Genomic DNA, 16912 nt, shown 5'->3' on the forward strand with positions numbered 1-16912 from the left:
GGGCGGGGGAGCTACCAGCAGCCGTGCGGCTGTGAGCCTAAAAACCACCCCGACCCCCACATCCCGCCTGCTGCTGGAATAGCAGAGCACCACCCCCCCTGGAGCTAAACCAGCCCAGGATCCCTTGTGCAGTGTAGACGTGTGTCCTGCCCCCAAGGCCAGGCTGTCCTGCGTGTGAGGCCCACGTGCGTCAGCCATGTGCTAATTTCCCCGCTTCCCGGCCACCAGGCTCTCAGGTGACAGCAGCCCCAGCCATGGCAGACGTTCACATTTCTTGATCACCTGTTTCGGCACACTTCTGATTTCCTGCAGCATTTCATCCCTGTCCTCTGGGGGGTGTCTGTCTGCTGCTGGCATCTGCCTCTCATCTCCTTTGTGAGTGCCGCAGCAAGGAATTCATTTAATTTTTTAGCTACCTTTATGACCCCTGTCAATCAATTTCCCTACTGCTTACCTTACAGACCCCTCCCCTTCCGTCAGTGACCTCCTGCCCCTCGTGTACTTGGCATCATCCTTGCCATTTATCTTAGCTCCCGAGAACATTCTCCTTTCAGGCCCCCCCAGGGTGTGCTTTGTCATCCTCTGCTCCGTAATCTCCCCTGCACCTGGCGTACTTCTCACATGGCTCGGGCCCCTCTCCTTTACCCTTGGACGCCTTTCCTGCACGTCTTCTGCGTGCTCGCAGGGTCTCCTTTGTCTTCCTGTCACGCCTAGCACTAGATGGCAGACACGTGTCTTTCAGCACAGCCGCCCTCTCGTCCTGCTTTCCTTCAGTTGCTTCCATTTGTCTGAGTCTCCCCAGGGCCGGCAGCCAGAAAGGTCCTCCTCAGCTGCTTCCTCGGGCACGTTTTGCTGGTCTCGGTGCCAGGCTGGCGATGGCATGCTCATTCCAGTGCGGTGGCCCATCTGCCTCAACCACTGATCAGCTCCGAGTGCCCAGGAGGCAGACATTGCTCCCCTCTCCAAGCCTCTCTTGTCTGAAAAAGGGGTAGAACCGGGGCCCTGGGGACGGCACCACCTGCATCCTGGCAGACCCGAAGCTACAGCGTTGGTGACTGTGGCCGAGCAGTGCCGGCTGGGATGCGGCGCCCCGCACGGACCCCTTCCTTCCCATTTCAGTAATGATCGTAGCAGAGCCGCGGAGGCACACACCTCCCGTCCCCGGAGATCAGACAGGGTCCAGACGGGATCCGTCTGGGGAACCTCTGAAAAGCAGTCCGTGGACTAAAGGAAACAAATTAGACCTGGTTTTGGGGGGAGGGGGGATTTATGGCTTTTATGAAAGCCTGGGTTTGAGAGCAAGTTCTGGAGTGATTTTTCAGGAGGCATGGAGCTCAGGGACACAGCTAGACCCGGGGGAACAAAAGGTCGGTGGGAAAAACAAACTGTCTGCAAAGTAGAAAGACTGGGGTCCCACTCGCAAGAACCCACACGAGAGCCTTTGCCGAGTCAGTAACCAAAGCTGCAGAGGGCCTTGCCAAGCTGTCGGCTGCTCTCAGGGTTCCTTTTCACCCTGTGCATGTATGTAGCTGAGGAGAGAGGCTGTGTCATATTTACCTGTGTGTCCCGGCACCTCGCATGGGCCCGGTGCACTTACGGATAGAGTACCTGTCGGCAGAGGGAGCAAATGAACCGTTTGGTCTGTCCGTCCATCTCTCCCTCATGCATCCTCAGCCACCAAAGGCAAGGATTTAGTACCACAGCTTCTCACCATCAAGAGCCCGTGGCACTCTAGAGGTAGACTTTGTGTAGCCACACTGAAGAGTTTCTGAAACCAGACACTTTTGTAAGTGGAAAGGTAAATATGCCACATACCTCCACATGTCCTAGTTGAAGCCCCTCACAATAACAATTATTCCTATTGTAGATTATAATAGCAGCTCATATTTACCGAGCACTTTTTAGGTGCCAGGCCCTACTGCACGCCCTTGAGGCTAATGACACTATCTGATTGGCATATGTGAAGTAGATTCTACTCTCACCCATTTTTTAAAAATGAGGAAGCTCAGTACCAGGTGTTGGCAAGGATGAGGAACAGTGGGCAGTTTGCGTCCAGCACCACGGGAGTATAAACTGAGGTGGTCCCTGAAGAGAAGAGTTTGGTAACATCTGAAGCTGAACATATGCACGCCTACCCTAAGACTAAGCATCTCATCCCTGTGTCTATTCTCTAAAGAAGCTCTTACACACGTTCCAGATGCAAGAATGAAGATGCTCCCAGCAGCACTGTTCATCACAGACCCAAGCGGGACGCCTCCCAATCGTCCATGCAGGGACGATGGATAAGCCACGCATCGTCAGGCTGTGATCCATGGGATGAGTATCACAGCATGTCGAAGGAAAGAAGCCAGACACAGAAGAATACATACATATAGTAGTATTATATTCATAGAACATCAAAAACGGGCAAAAGTGAGCTATCACATATAAGGATGCAGACACAGGTGGTAAAACTTTTCTTTAAAAAAAAGCAAAGGAATAATTATTATTAAAGCCAGAATTGTGGTTTCCTCGGGGTGGGGAAGCTTGGGTCAGGAAGGGCCGGCTACGTGGAGGGACCAAGGGACACCGGCAGTGTTCCTGGGTTCTTGACCCTAGAGGAGTCTATGTGGCATTCACTATATAGTTATTCAACAAGCTGCACATTTGCATTTCATGTACTCTTTAGTGCATGGTTTTCCCAGTAAAAATATTTTAATCAAAAAGGAAAATTTGATGAGGAAACTAGAGCTGAGCGATGTTAAATGTTTTGCCCAAGGTCACCCCACCGGCGAGTGCCAGTCAGAATTTGAATCCGGGCAGTTTGTCTCTGAAAACATCCAGACTGCTCTGTCTCCCAAAAAGGCACAATAGATAATAGTAAAGCCACAGAAATGAGCCCAGATCTGCCCAGCACAGTCAGACATGGTGAGCAGACGGCTCCTGTGGGCACACTTCAGGCACCAGCCCATGCCAGGTCCAGGAGAGAAACCAAGGCAGGGCCCTGGCTGAGGGCTGGTAGCAGTCAGCCAGGTGAAGAGCAAGCTGTCCGGGCCAGAGCCGGCGTGCTGTGTAGGGAGCCCAACAGCACAGCTGACATGGACAGAGGCAGGGCCCGGGGCCTGAGGACGGGGTTCCTCATCACTAAAATGGACCCCATGAGCCTGGCACTGGGAACTGGAGAGACATGGATGAGATTGGGGGGCGGAGGGTCGTGGGGGTGGGCGGTGGCCGACTCCTCCGCATGCTGGTGCAAGGAATAGCAAGCAGCTCCGGGAGCTTGCCGCAGGAGGGTCGCACGAGCAGGCGCCAGCAGGACAGAGTCTGCAAGTGGCTGCTTGAGCTGCCCTCCAGGACCACTCAGCACAGAGCCTGGAGTGAGGCAGAATTTATTTACAGGCTTCTGTCAGGCCGGTGAGTGGCTTTGGGTCCCAGGGCCGTCCTCGTTCCCATAGCAATGTGTGGCTCCAGTGAAGAAAAAAAACACAAAAACAGGGAAAGGGACTCTGTGGTTTTTTTCTGTTTTGTTTTGTTTTGTTTTTAAACAAAAAAAACTCTTTCCTGGCCTGGTGATCATTATTTCCCAGATACCCCCACCAGGTCTGGTCACACCCTCGGTGGCTCCCCCAGGGTTTCCCCCTTGCAGCATCCTCTAGAGGCTGTGCTCTAAGCCCCCAAAGGCAGGTGTCCCTCCATGCAGCCATAGGCTGGCTCTCCAGGCCAGAATTCCTGGTCGGTCAGCACTAGAACCAAAGGAAACATCGCAGGGGCCGAGACTCCGAGGGCTAACAGAGCAAATGGACCCATGAGCCTCTCCCTCAGAGAGCTCCTGACCTCAAACTGCCACTTCTGCCAGGAAGGGGGAACCTGGCCATCCAGAGGGTGTCACATGGCAGTGATGGGGGAGGGAGGTGCCAAAATCAGACGTGCTCAGGAAGAGAAATAACCGGCACAAACCAGCCTTCCTGTGGCACCCAGATGCCCTGTGGGGCGTATGCAAGGCAGAGGTGGTATTTGCAGGGGCAGGACTGGGTGTGGGCCAGGCACAAGGTAAGCACAGGAGCAGGAGGGCCTTGGCATGGACAGGTAAGCCAGCCTGGCACCTGTGAGTTTACCTGTGTTGCAGAGGCTTTGCCCAGGTCCTCCACTACGCTGCACTTCTTGAGGGCAGAGATGGTGTCCTGGTATCTTCATGTCCCAGCACCTAGTCCCCTGCCCCCCACACCGTAGCCCCTCCATAAATCAGACAGAGGGCCAGAGCTTTAGTGCAGGATTCTGAGGGAAGTAAGCTCTCAGAAATCCCCCATGACAACCTGCATCTGAGGAATGAGGAAGAATGGAAGATTGCACCAGTCTGTAGTCCCCATGACCTTGGAGAATGGCTGGGTGATGGCTGTGGGCAAGTCTGGAAGTATTTAGTTGCAAGAAACTCTAGGACATGGTGAAGGGGGGTTAAAGGTGAGCCATCCAGACAAAAATGTGGATTTAAGGACTACACTTTAGATCACGATCGAAGTCAGGTACCTCAGAAGTCAGGCTAAGAAGAAAGGGATGGGGAGGGTCTAGAAGTAAGCTCTGAGACCTAGCCATAATGCACAGGCTAGCAAAGTAGGGGATGAGCCGACGAAGAGAGAGGAGAGAGTGGAAGGAAGGGAAGGCCTCACCACACTCATGTAGTGTGGACCAGGAGACCCCAGCACTAGTACCAGCCTCACCCCCAACCAGCCCTGTGATCCCCAACAAGTCACTTCACTCCCTGGCTCTCAGGACCCTTGCCTTCAAAATAAGGAGAGTGATGGGTGGCTCAGTCAGTTAAGTATCTGCCTTCAGCTCAGGTCATGATCCCAGGGTCCTAGGATGGAGCCCCACATTGGGCTCCCTGCTCGGCGGGGAGTCTGCTTTTCCCTCTGCCCCTCCCCCTGCTCATGCTCTCTCTCTCATTTTAAGAAATAAATACAATCTTTAAAAAAAAAAAAGAGTGAATTCAGTCTTAAAGATTCCTTCCCAGTGAGACAGAAAAAGCAGGAAAATATTTAATTTGAGCATAATTATAAAAGACAAACTGTTACAGGCGTCTTTATTCTTAAATCTTGATTATGAAAGATTTGCTTGGGAAGAGAGGGGGAGGGTGACACGGCAGTGAGCGCAGGTCATCATTCCAAACACTCCACAGTCCTTCTGCATGTTGTGAGCAGCAGTAACTCTTGCACTAACCTACTGGCCTGGGGGAAGGTGTGCACAGAAGCTAAGACACCCGCAGCAAGACAAAGGGAGACGTCTGGTTTGTGCAGATTATAATCTCGGGCGGTGTCCCTCTTCCCAGCCAGCAGTTGGAAGCTGGGCTCGGGATCTCCATGCAGCCAGAGGAAGTGAAGAACTATCCCAGACAGCTGGGGCTACGCGAGCTGGCCTTCTAGGGCGAGGGGGCACAGGCAGGCTCCTTGATGCCCCTCCAGCAGGAAGGGGGTCTTGGCAAGGCCACACCTACCAGGTTCTACCTGGCAACTGGAACATTTCCCTTGTTTTGTTTCTTAGTCTTTTTTTCAAAAATAAAAAGATACCTGTAACACTCCAGGGCCAAGATAATTATGATGAGAGAGTAAATTGTTCTCCCTGGAACTCTGGAGTGTGCACACAGAAAAAACAGTAACCAGGGATTGCAGGGCTGCCTGGAGCAATATGTATTAGAAAGGCTCTTTTTCCAGAACCTTCCAAGCCATAAAGTTCCAGGGATCTGTGGGAGCCCTGGCCTACGCAAATGTGGGAAGTGGTATTGGAAAGTTCAAGAATTTGCCATACATAAGCAGTGTCACCAGGAATCATACTCCTGTACCTATTAGGATTAGATACTTGTGCAAAAACGGTTTGGGCATCCTGTCACCCCGAAGCAATACTGAAAAAGTATTGTTCACAGTCTGTAAATGTCTCCCGTTAAAAAAGAGTTTCTTAACCGAAAACCATGTTTTGGGCTATTCGGATGAACATAGAACTGTTGCTCATAAAAAAGAGTGTTTTGTTGGAGACACTTGGACTTCAGTTTTAGAGGAACAAAAAGTGAAACATCCCAGCAGACTGCAGAGGGACGCTTAACCTGAGCTCCCACGGTGGGTGTAAGAAAGACGTTCCTTGTCACCAGCATCGGGATCCATGAGCGCTCATTGAACGCGACGTAGGTGCAGGTGCCACTGCCGTTGACGCCGGGAAAGCCAAGCAGGCTGTCTTCGAGGTGGCATCGCCCAGGAGCCGTGTATTTGTGCCTGTCTTATGGGCACATATCCCTGAAAGGCGGTTACCTATTTTATCAAGATATGTCACCTTGGAAATTTAAGTCGAAAGTCAGGAATCCTATTTGTATTGGCAGGCATGAGAGCAGTCTGGGAAAATTACTCAGGAGAAACCAGAAAAGCAAGGTAGAGCCATGGATCAACATTTATTAAATTTTCCCAATTTCTGCTACAGTTCACGGTGGACTCTTAGCGCAACCTGGGAAAATGAGCCGAGGCTTCCGAGCGTCTAAGTGCCTCGAAGCTCTGTCGAGCACACCGTGCTTGGGGAGCCCCCATAATGAAGGGAGGCATGGCCCGCAGCCGAGGGGCTCGCCCGAGCCCCGAGCAGAGGCCGGCGTGGCTGTGCACGTCCCCTGCAGGTGGCTCCCTGAGAAAAGAACGCCCCAGACTCTCTCAAACGTGTCGAGACTTAACGGCTCCCAGAGAGGAAAGGCAAAGTGATAATAAACAGCAGCTACAAAAAAGGACACCCAGATAGTGACTCAGGCTGTGTCGGATTTGTACACACGACTACATTCCAAATTAGCCAGCTCCTCTCGGGGGACAGATCCAGAGGCCACTGAAGCTGGTTCAGCGAAGGTGCCCCTTTGTGAGCAGTGGCAATCAAACAGGCTAATGGGATACATGATTGCCGAAAAGGGGACGGGAGAATGATGCAGCGGCCGTGGTAATGGTTTTGCATAAATCAGTGGTGCGACTCTGCCCTGTACGCCTCATTCACTTTTGGTCACATCCCTTCCTAGGGGTATTGCAGTCTTGGGAAGGTTCGCGGGAAAGAAGTGGAATGACACAAGCTTCTGAGCAAAGAGAAACTCAGGACCTGGCTGTTCCCCCCCCTAGAGGGAGGCAGAGGAGCTTCAGGCTGCGGCCCCACAGGCGGACACTTCGGGGGGCAGCCCGTGCCCCCAGGGGGTAGTGAGGACTCCCTAAGCCCTCGGCTACCTCCCCTGGTCTCCCTGTGAACAGAGCAGAGGCCCTGCGGCCTCTCTTCCCCAGCAGGCACACTTTCGAGCCCTGCTCCCAAGAACAGTCAGGTCCCCTCTCTGGGTGCCCAAGTTCCCAGTCTTGCACGAGATGATGGTGGTGAGGTGCAGGAGCCCAGGGCCTGGCTGGGTGTTGGCGTTGTGCTGTGTTGGGTTCGGGGCCGGCACGCTGTTCTACAGAGGGGTGAGCAGGCTTAAGAGCTGCTCGGCCCTGAGGTTGAATCCCTCCACTCATTCCTGGGACCTTGGGCACATTGTTCCCTCCTCTGCAGAGAAGTAAACTCATACCAGCAGGGGCACCCTGCAGCCACCCTCCCACCCCCCCAACCCCACCCCACCTCCGCTTAGCACCCTGGTCTATGTTTGTGCTCGGCGGGATGCCTTGAAGTTTAAAAAACAAAAACAGGGAAAGGATCTGAAGGCAAGGACAGGCCCTTGGAGGTTGGCTGCGCCTGGAGCCTGGGACCCCGCTGCTGCCACCTTCTTAGTGAGGCAGGCTGCCATCTCTGACTTCCCAGAGAATCCTTCCAGCCACTGTGGACCCTTTTCTTTCCTATGTCCGTCTCGCCATTTCTGTTCTCAAGTTCTGTTATTCTTCCTTTAAAAATGACTCTTTCCTGTTTATCCCAAATCACTGAAGTCTACCTCAGGGGGTTTCAGGGTTTAAGGGTTTCTTGTCCCTACCTTCTTCCTTTAGACTCCCCCCGCCCCCCCCACGCTTAGACAGTTTTACTATTTTTAATTGAGTTCTTTTTTAAGAGCCTCCTCTGTCCGGAGCCTTTGGCCCCTTGCCCAGGTCTGGCCAGCCCCTCAGAGTGCTGCCCTGAGCCATGCCCCCCACTGCTGCCCACCCCGTACCCCCCTGCTCTCGCCATCATCACCCTTGGCTGGAGAGCTCCCCTCTCCTGCTGCCTCAAGGGCTCCCTCCTCTGGCCTTTCCTGCTTGGCTGCCTCCAGCTTCCCAAAGACCCAGCTCAGACATCTCCACCCCCAGGAAGCATTCTTTCCCAACTCCCCCATTGGCTGGCTTGGCACCCCTCCATGCCCTTATGGCTCCCTGTAGGCCCAGAGCCCCTTGCTCATCCACGAATGTGTCTGCTGTCCTGACCGGATGGTGCACCCTCTGAGGGACCAGGACCCACGTGGTGGGCATGCAGCGGGTGCCTCGTATGTGTTGTGGAGTAAATGAATGGATGCACTCAGACCTCCTGACCTCTACACCCCAGTCACCCGGTTCCTCCGGCCACTCCTCCCACACATGTGGGGCTCGCTCTGCCCTCTCTATGCCTGGCACCCAGAGGCACCCTTCCTTTCCCAACTTACACCTGCCCTTTGCCTGCTTGTTCTGACTCCCACTGCACATTTTACCTCTTCGTTGACTCCAGGCCTGACCCATCTTCCCATTTGTAACACACCCTTTTTCCCTTAGAACCGTCAGCACACCGTTTGTGACTTCCTAAAAGTAACTGTTTCCTGTGTGTTGCCTTTGAATCTGGCAGAGCCTGCTTGGCTCTCCGGAGATGTTTAGGAAACCCACATTGAAGTTCATTGGTCCTTCAGGGACACCCTTGGGTCCCAGACTGAAGCCCGGTTTGGAGGTGGCTCCGTCCCTCCTGTCTGGTCACCTGCATGCCTGTCACGGGGCCATAGCAGGGCTCAGTCAGGCAGTCAGCAGCCGGGGTCCACGGCCTCCTGTCTGCCCTAACTCAGACAGCAGGGGGGGGCCCACAGGTGCCAGGGGAGCAGTGCCTAGGCTCTCTCAGGAGGGATAGCCCTAGCAGAACATGAAAACAGCCCACGGAGATTCATTGGCACTATTGCTGGCCGTTTGGGGACTAACAGCCATTTGCACTATTATTTTAAAGCAGTTTGGTTAAATGGGCTAAAGACGGTTGTGCCGTTCACATCACCCAAGTTAGAGAAAAGAGAGATGCAGACTGGAAGTGGGAATGACAGCGGGAAGGAGGGCAGTAAGAGGCAGGCCAGCGAGCCTTTATTAGGCGCCCACTACAGACAGTCCTCCCAGGCCTTCCCAGCACCATGCGGAGCAGAAGCCCCCTGCCCCTTAGAGTAGGGACGCTGATGGGACCCTTTCCAAGATAAGAGGCATGTTCTGAAGGGCCAGCCAATAGTGCCTGGCCCCACAGAGAGCTTTTTAAGTTTATTTTTCAATCCAGAATTGAAACAGTGATGTGTTTATTCCTGTGCAAGGCCTGCATGGGAGAAAGGGCAACCATGCGTTGGTCCTTGAGTCCCAAGGTTGCTGAGATGGGTAGACAGAGGCAGGAGTAGGCCAGGCTTTGGGGGCGGGAGGCCTGAAGCCTCGTGGGGCCTGTGGGGCAAGAGCTTGCCCAGAAATTAAGGGCACAGAGAAGCTTGCAGGCGCACGGGGGTAGAAACCCCTTCCATACAGAGGGAAGGTAATGAGGACTGGGCAAGCGTCAGTCAATGCACGGATCAGGTCAGCCCCAGGGCCTGAGGAATAGTCTCCGGAGCTATGAGCCGAGAGTGCAGGCTGCAGGATTGCACAAATAACGGGCTAGAGAGCCTGATGGGGCAGGCTAAGGACTCAGGGTCAGAAATGGGGAAGGTGCAGTAAGGACAGTGTGTGCACATTTCCCTGCCAGAGAATGGAGATGGAGGCTCTGGGGACGGAGTGAGACCGGATTGGGCTGGGAAAGAGAACAGGATGTCTGTTGGCTTGCAAGAAGCTCCAGGGAGGGGCTTGAGAGATGGTGCGGGTGGGGCTCCAGGCAGTGGAGGGGTGTTTTGCCAAAAGGCACCTGCCTTTTGGGGGGGCTGGCCTGGTGTGCCCCCGAAAGCCCCACCTGCACTTAGAAAGAGGAGTGCTCCTAAGGCCAGAGAGACCGTCGCTAACCTGCCCAAAGATGGTCTTGTCACTTGAAAAGCTTAAAGAACATTAAACTGATGGAGAAGAAGAGATTAATAGTGGCCACTCAGAAGATGTTCAGGTTTACCTGTGTGGCACAGGTCAGAGCTGATTGCCCAGACAGGTCAAAATCATAACAGGCCCTCCCGTCGGGCTCTTGCCAGGTTAGCACCTGCAGATGGGCCCAAACAGGGAGATTTGCTCAAATGGGCAGAGAGGAAGGGAAGAAAGGAAAAGGGAGGGGGATGGGGGTGACTTGGCACCGCGAGGTCCCCAGGAAGCACCGTGGTGAGAACAGGGCCCACCTGAGCTTCAAGGAGAGAAATCCACTCCCTCCAAGGAGCCCAGCTCTGCCAAAATGAACAGGACAGACCTGAAGACACATGGCCTCCGTCAGTCTTCATATTAGACTTTGAGATGTGAAATTTGTAACAGCGGTAGATAAATGAATTGAGGTGGGAATATGGGGAAAATAGTGGTGCAGGAAGGTAAGCACGGAATTTATATTTTAACTATAATCTCAACAGTTGCCATTACATTGGTCTTCTCCTCTGTGAACCACTTCTATAGTAGAAGGTTGTGTGTGTGTGTGTGTGCACAGTGCGCATGCTTGAGCCATGGTGGCCACAGAGCCCCTGGGACGAAGGAGGGACAGTTCCTTGTCCCCCCACCCCCACCCCCTGCAACTGTCTGCCACAGCTGTGCCTCCTCCCTCAGCGAGAGGAGCAGGTGCCCACCAGCCCCACCCTGCGTCCTGCCCGCTCCTGGGGCACCTGTGCTTACAGACAGGCCCTTATCTAGGAGCAGACTCGCCACACGGGCAGAATCGAAGCTGAGCAGCTCTTCTCAGCCAGCAGGCCCTCGGAAAAAAGGGAGCAGGGTGGGGATTGCCGTTGTCCCGGAAGCACTGGGGGGCCCGGGGCGATGGGGGGGGCAGTGTGTCCCGCCCTCATGGGCCGGGAAGGTACCATGCCCCTGAGCCACATGGCCTGCCTTTCGTGGCTGTCCACGCAGGCTCCAGGCACCCACCAGCCAGTGCAAATATCACTACAAACCAGGCACGCTCAGCATTTGTACCCAAGTTCACTGAGAACTTTGCCAGTTTCACCATCTTCTTTAGCAGAAGCCTGGAGACAAAAGGGAGAAAGCCGGGGATTAGGCAATACTGTCTGGGGAGCCAGGGCCCTACCAGCTGTCTGTCCAGGAGGCTCTGGTCCAGTGGCTGGGCTTCTGCCCCAACGGTCCCCCCCGGCCCTCCCCCAGCCTCCGTCCCTCCAGTCCACCACACCAGTCTGTTTAAAACTCTTGAGCCATCGGGCCCCTCAGGAAGTGGAACTCACCCCTAAACCCCATTCCAGCTGAGGCTTCCAGCCTCCCCATCACTGCCCCTGCCTCTTGCTGGGATCCGCTACTGCCAGGCCCCTCCTCACACGCCTCCCTTGCCCCAGTGAGCCTGTGCGGCCCTTCCTGCCCCCTTCCCCCCGCCCCCACAGCTGGCTGCCTCGGCTCCAGCCTCCTGTGCCGGCTCATCCCAGAAGTTTGGGAGCCCTCCTGGATTTGTCCCACTTTGCTGAACTTCACCTCTAACAAGTAGCCAGGGTTGATGTGTGTTTCTCCTGAATTACCTCATGGACCGTAGCTCCTCCCCTTGGCCTCTGTGACCTCCCACCCAAAGCTCTCAGCCCTTGTTGAGGACAACACCCTTGGCCCGGAGTTACCTTGGCTGCCTCCCGGGTGAGACGGCCACCGTTGCTCACCGGCCCTTTGCTCTCTCTCGCCAGGTGTTCCACTGTGTCCACTTTGAGTGTCCGGAGCAGCAGAGCAGCCAGAAGGAGGAAAGCAGCGAGGAGTCGGGTCCGGGGGAGCCCAGCCTGGCCGGCCCCCAGCTCGAACCCCATGCCCTGCAGGCCCCCAGCGGCAGCTCCCTGCCTTCCAGCCCCGGCTCCGCCTCTCGCTCCCCCAACCGGCAGCACCAGTAAAGGGGGCGCCGACGTGGAGGCGCGGGTGGGCCCCGAGGGCAGGGGGCCAGGATGGGCATCCTCTCAGGAGGGATCTCTGTTGACCACCCCCCTCCCCTCCCAGGAGGGGCAGACTGGGCTGCAAAAACACGGACACAGAACAGGCTTTCTCCCAAGGACAGAAAGGGGCTGCTTTGTTCTCCTCAATTTGTTCAAATTAGGCTGGTCTCCACGGGGAGAAAATGGGTCTTCAGTCTTCATCAAGTCCACCATTAACACCCTACCTCTCTAATCTAACCTGGGCAAAGGGGACAGAAGGCAGCAGTAGACGGGCCCGTGTCGGAATACCTCGGCACCTGAGCTCGAGTGCAGGAGGATCCATTGAGCCTTTATGACCTGGAGGCACCCTTTACAAAGTGGGTTTCCGAAGAGTGTTTACTTTTATGGAACACATTGCCCTGGCAACTAAATGATTTTTTCTTTCTTTTAGTTATTGTCCATTTAATGACTCATAGCTGTTCCAGATCTTTTTGAAATGCTCAAACAGCAAATCACTTGTTTTAATCCCTTTTGACGCTGTAATTTTCCTTCCTTAGTTTTGTACGGTTAAGCCTGGGCTGGAGCAGAGAGATTCTGTGCACAGCTCCGAAATGAGGCACAGATGGCTCATCATGGCACCTGGTCTGACAAGGAAAATCCTCTGAGGAAGTTCAACAAAATACACAATGAGCAAATCAATCTGAGGACACTGGAGTTAATAATCACTCGAATTCCTGAGTTATTAACCTGTCATTCCTGAAACATATCCAGGCTTTAAGCTTGGGAGGCTGACGAGGAAATATTTTGCCACCTGCTAATTTCCTGTTCATAAGTCTGTAAATGTATCTGGAAGTCCACAGCAGCTTCCGGTTGGGCTGAGCCCGCCCCTGAATCACCACCGGTTAGCCAGGCCGTGGGGACGGCGGCCCTCCTGCCGGCCAGGGTCAGGAACTCGAAACTGGGGCTTTGCAGCACGGTTGTGATAGTTCAGGGCTTTCTGTGTTTCACCCCCAGACCCTACTACTCGGCCGGGGTTTAGAAGAAAAAGCCGTTCTAAGAAGCTTTTCTCCTCAAGCTGATCTCTGACTGCCGTGGCTGCCGTGGCTCTGTGTCTCCTGCTTAGTGACTTCCAGTCCAGCGCTAACTACGCTTTGTAACGTGCTCAGCCTGCTGCCTGGGGTTCACTGGGCTCCACGGAAGCCCGGCCGCAGCCCCCTGGTCCCGCAGACACAGGCCCAGGCCCTCTGCACACCCTGTGACCCCGCTTGGTGGGCTTACAGGAGAAGGTTCCTTGCCGGGGTCTTAAAGACACATTGGGTTGTGGGTGGACACTGAGCCCCCGGGCCCACTAACTAAATGCTTTCTCCAGTGTAACTTGGTCTTGAGTGTATCTCTCAATATGGGAGCAGCAGGGGGGCATCAAACCACATGATTAAGCAGGAAGGTGGGCTTTTCTGTTTGAACATGGGTGGCAGGAGATGGAGGGGGGTGCCACAGCGCCAGCCACAGCTGCAGAGGCTCTGGGTCCCCCCACCCCCGCTCTCAGCTTGCGCATCTGACTCCTCCCCCACCGTGTGGGGCGAGTGGAACCCCTGAAGGGTGCCAGGCATCTCACGGGGTGGGAGCAGGGGGCGGAAGCTTCCTGTAACAGATGGCAGGGGCTGCTTGCTGGCCATGGGTGGCCGCCCCGTGGGACTTGACCACTGCCTTTGTCAGCATCCGGCACGCGGTCGCCAATTAGCGTGGAGAATTCCTGCTCACTCGGCACTTCCTTCAACGGCGCAGTCACCACCCGGCGGGGAGCAGAGGAGCCCAAGTCAGCGAGGGCAGAGTTCAGATGTTTGGAAAGTCTCCATTCAAACTTTGAAGTCGCCTGTCCAGAGAAGAGTCCCCGGGCTTGGCTGGCACCGCTGGCCTGGGAGGAGGGGAGTGGGCTGGTGAGGACCTGGAAGGTTCCGGCCCTCTATCTCCAGACCACTGGGTCCCACCGGCCCACGGCCCACGCCACCATCTCGGGCCCAGGTCTGGCAGCTCCGTGGCACACCGAAGAGGCACAGGCTGCAGAGCTTCAGCACCAGACCCACGTGTGGGCGCCTCCTGGCCTCCCGCTCTCCCCCGCGGATTCCCTTCCGCGCCCGCACCGTCCACATGCCTGCCCCGAGGTCTGTCTTGGGGGATCAGAGTCGGTCTCAGCAGATAGGGGAAGGAAGGGAAGACTGAGCGGCCAGCATGTGGCAGCAGGGGGGACGGGCACATGGCCTCGTTCCCTCCCCCGCGGCTGCAGCCGTCGGCTGGCCGCCTTCGTCTCCCAGGCTGGACGGGAGGCCTTGCTTGCATGGAAGCCCACTCTAGAGCGCAGGCCGACGTGGACGAAGCACCACAGAAGCCGCTCTGCTCTACCTCCTGCTGCCAGGCCAGTGGGCTCTGCCTTCCGTGATGGGCCTTCTGATTTGGGGAGCAGGGGGCTCCTTCTGCATATGCCTGGCTGGGCCGGGGCCTTCTGGATGTGGCCAGCAGCCCCCCAGTCAGGGTACGTGGCCCCAGACACGCGCAGATCTCCAGAACCCTGGCTGGCCCTGTGGAGGCCTCCTCCCTGCAGCCAGCTAGACCAAAACGGCTCCCAAACTGGAAGAGCCCCACGGAGCTAAACGGGAGCACAGACAAGACAGCCTGGCGCGCAGTGGAAGGCCTTCCACGTGCCCGCAGAGTCCTTGCCCTGGCAGCAGGTGGTGGCCACTTCCCCTGTGGAGTGTGAGGAAGGAGACCCAACCAGTCAGCAGGGGGCTGGGGGCAGACGAGGGACCCCACCCTGTGAGGGTGCAGCCTGGGCCGTAACTGGTTTGAGGAGAGGTCGGGCGAGGTCTGGCCCTGCGTGGGGACAGATAAAGAGGTGCTTGTGGCCTCTGGCCCGTGCCTGTGATGCGTCTCAGTTACTAACCGTGGAACACCACCTTTGTGCCCACTGGCCAGGTCAGGAAGTAGAACACTGCCAGAGCCCCCTGCCCTTCCCTTTAGATCATGATTTGGGGGCAAGAATCAGCTGTATTGGGGTTTGGGGGATAGCCTTTGCCTTCTGGCAGCTGCTGGGAGGGCCAGCTGGGGTGACACTGGGCACACCAGGTGGGGCCTGCGTCCACTGCCCATGTGCGCGCGGGGCTGGCGGCCTGCTCGTCTCCGGATCTGAAACAGGTATGATAGTTTGACGCGCGCGCACGCCCGCCTACACTTGTTCCCCATATTCTCAGTGCTGTTTCTGTTTTACTTCTTCCGACTTTCGTTAGAACTGGGAGCCCGTGATGGATGTGGGACTCTTCTCAATTGCTCTTCAAATTGTTACTTTTTAATCTTATTAAATGAAGTGTCGATTCCTGACAAATACATTAAAAGTGTTTTATTCCTAGAAGAGTTGGGAAAAGAAATTATTTTCAGCAAGAGTGGGATGTTTTTGTTAGAGTGATCCCTTGGTCAAAAAAAAAAAAAAAACCCATGAGTTTCTGAATTGTGCAAAAAATGGCTCAGTACTTACACTGTCGCCCCAGTTGTCAAATTATTGTGCAGACGGCTCCAACCCAATCAACTTCACCTTTCTTTTTTTTTTTTTATAGAAGATAACAAAATTGTAATCACTTATTCTTTCTAGAGACTCGGAAGAAAAAAAGGAAGGTATAATCCGCAATAAAAAGCAGAGCATCCTGTGTGCCGAGGCCACTTGGTAAAAAGGAGAGGGAGCGAACCCCATTGTGGGCTTCAGTTAAGAACCTTCCTTTGCACAAGGAAGAAAGGTGTCAAAAGAGGAAGAGAAAATTAAATTTGTCTCCTTCCAAGAGTTTCTCCTCATCAGCATTGGCTTTTTGGTGTTCCCATGTTAATGCCGCCTCCCGTGCAGGGGGGCCACTGTCGCTGGGCAGAGGCCACGCTCCATTTGTTTTGGCGGCTGCAGCCATCGATTCTGTGTGTTTGTCCTGACAACAGCTCCAGCAGGAGTTCAGTGCTCATTAGTGGCCCGAGGAATTTAAAATGCAGCTCATGGTTCTGTACCACCATGGTTTTTATTATTATAATATTAAATTAGAAGTCGGCCTGGTGCCTGGTGTTTGCTCAGGACTTTCTGGGAAAGGGGAAAGGAATGGTTTCAGACGGCACGCAGGGCAACTAGGATGCTCTGTTTCTCCTCCTCGGAGTGGACCGGGCAGCCTAATTACTGGACAGGATCCTGAAGCCCTAGTGGTATGAGAGACCGGGTGGTGAGAAGGGTTTGCTCGGAGGATAGACCCACTTCCCGTATGCCTCAGCCCTAGCTAGCCCTGTGCGGTGTTGTGGGGAGGAGACAGGACGCAGTGATTCTGCTGGTTTCCATCAGACTGGCTGGGCGGAGGACATGCACCTCCTGCCTCTGCAGACGTGGGAGCTGCGCTCGGACGACTGGGAGCTCCCCTACCGGATCCCCCTCCCCCGCCCCGCGTCCCTTCAGGCAGGACTTCCTGCTGGCCGGATGCGGGCTGGGACCTGCCTCCATAGCAGGGCTGTGGGGCAGGTGCACAGATCAGCTCCCCCCACAAACACACACCTTGAATATCCCGGGTCTCTTAAACTACTCGTTAAAAAATACTGGTAAAGTAATAATGCCCATGGGCTAACATTCCAACCTAGCAGAAGGTCACCCTTGACCCGGGCCAGGTCGTTTCCTCTGTGACGGACTCATTGCGAGGGGCATGGTGCCCCCTGCTCACCTGCCCCTCAGTCCTCCTTCCTGGCACCCTGGCCTCTCCCAGACGA

At 55.1% G+C, this 16912-nt stretch overlaps 1 protein-coding gene across 6 annotated transcripts in view; it reads left to right on the forward strand.

Annotated features, from left to right (window-relative positions):
- BTBD9 (BTB domain containing 9) overlaps window positions 1-12827 on the forward strand; it is a 437181-nt gene extending 424354 nt beyond the window's left edge. For 5 of the 6 annotated variants that reach the window (XM_035728511.1, XM_027601880.2, XM_027601881.2 and 2 more), the window contains one exon: window positions 11921-12150. In XM_035728511.1, coding sequence (XP_035584404.1) covers window positions 11921-12118 — 198 coding nt within the window. In that variant the 3' untranslated portion in view covers window positions 12119-12150. Of the gene's footprint in view, window positions 1-11920; window positions 12151-12693 lie in introns of those variants that run through there. The other variant, XM_027601879.2, reaches the window with a different exon arrangement.
- The last annotated feature ends 4085 nt before the right edge of the window (window positions 12828-16912 follow it).

This window comes from Zalophus californianus, chromosome 7 (assembly GCF_009762305.2).
Source record: "Zalophus californianus isolate mZalCal1 chromosome 7, mZalCal1.pri.v2, whole genome shotgun sequence".
Taxonomy (NCBI): Eukaryota; Metazoa; Chordata; class Mammalia; order Carnivora; family Otariidae; genus Zalophus; species Zalophus californianus.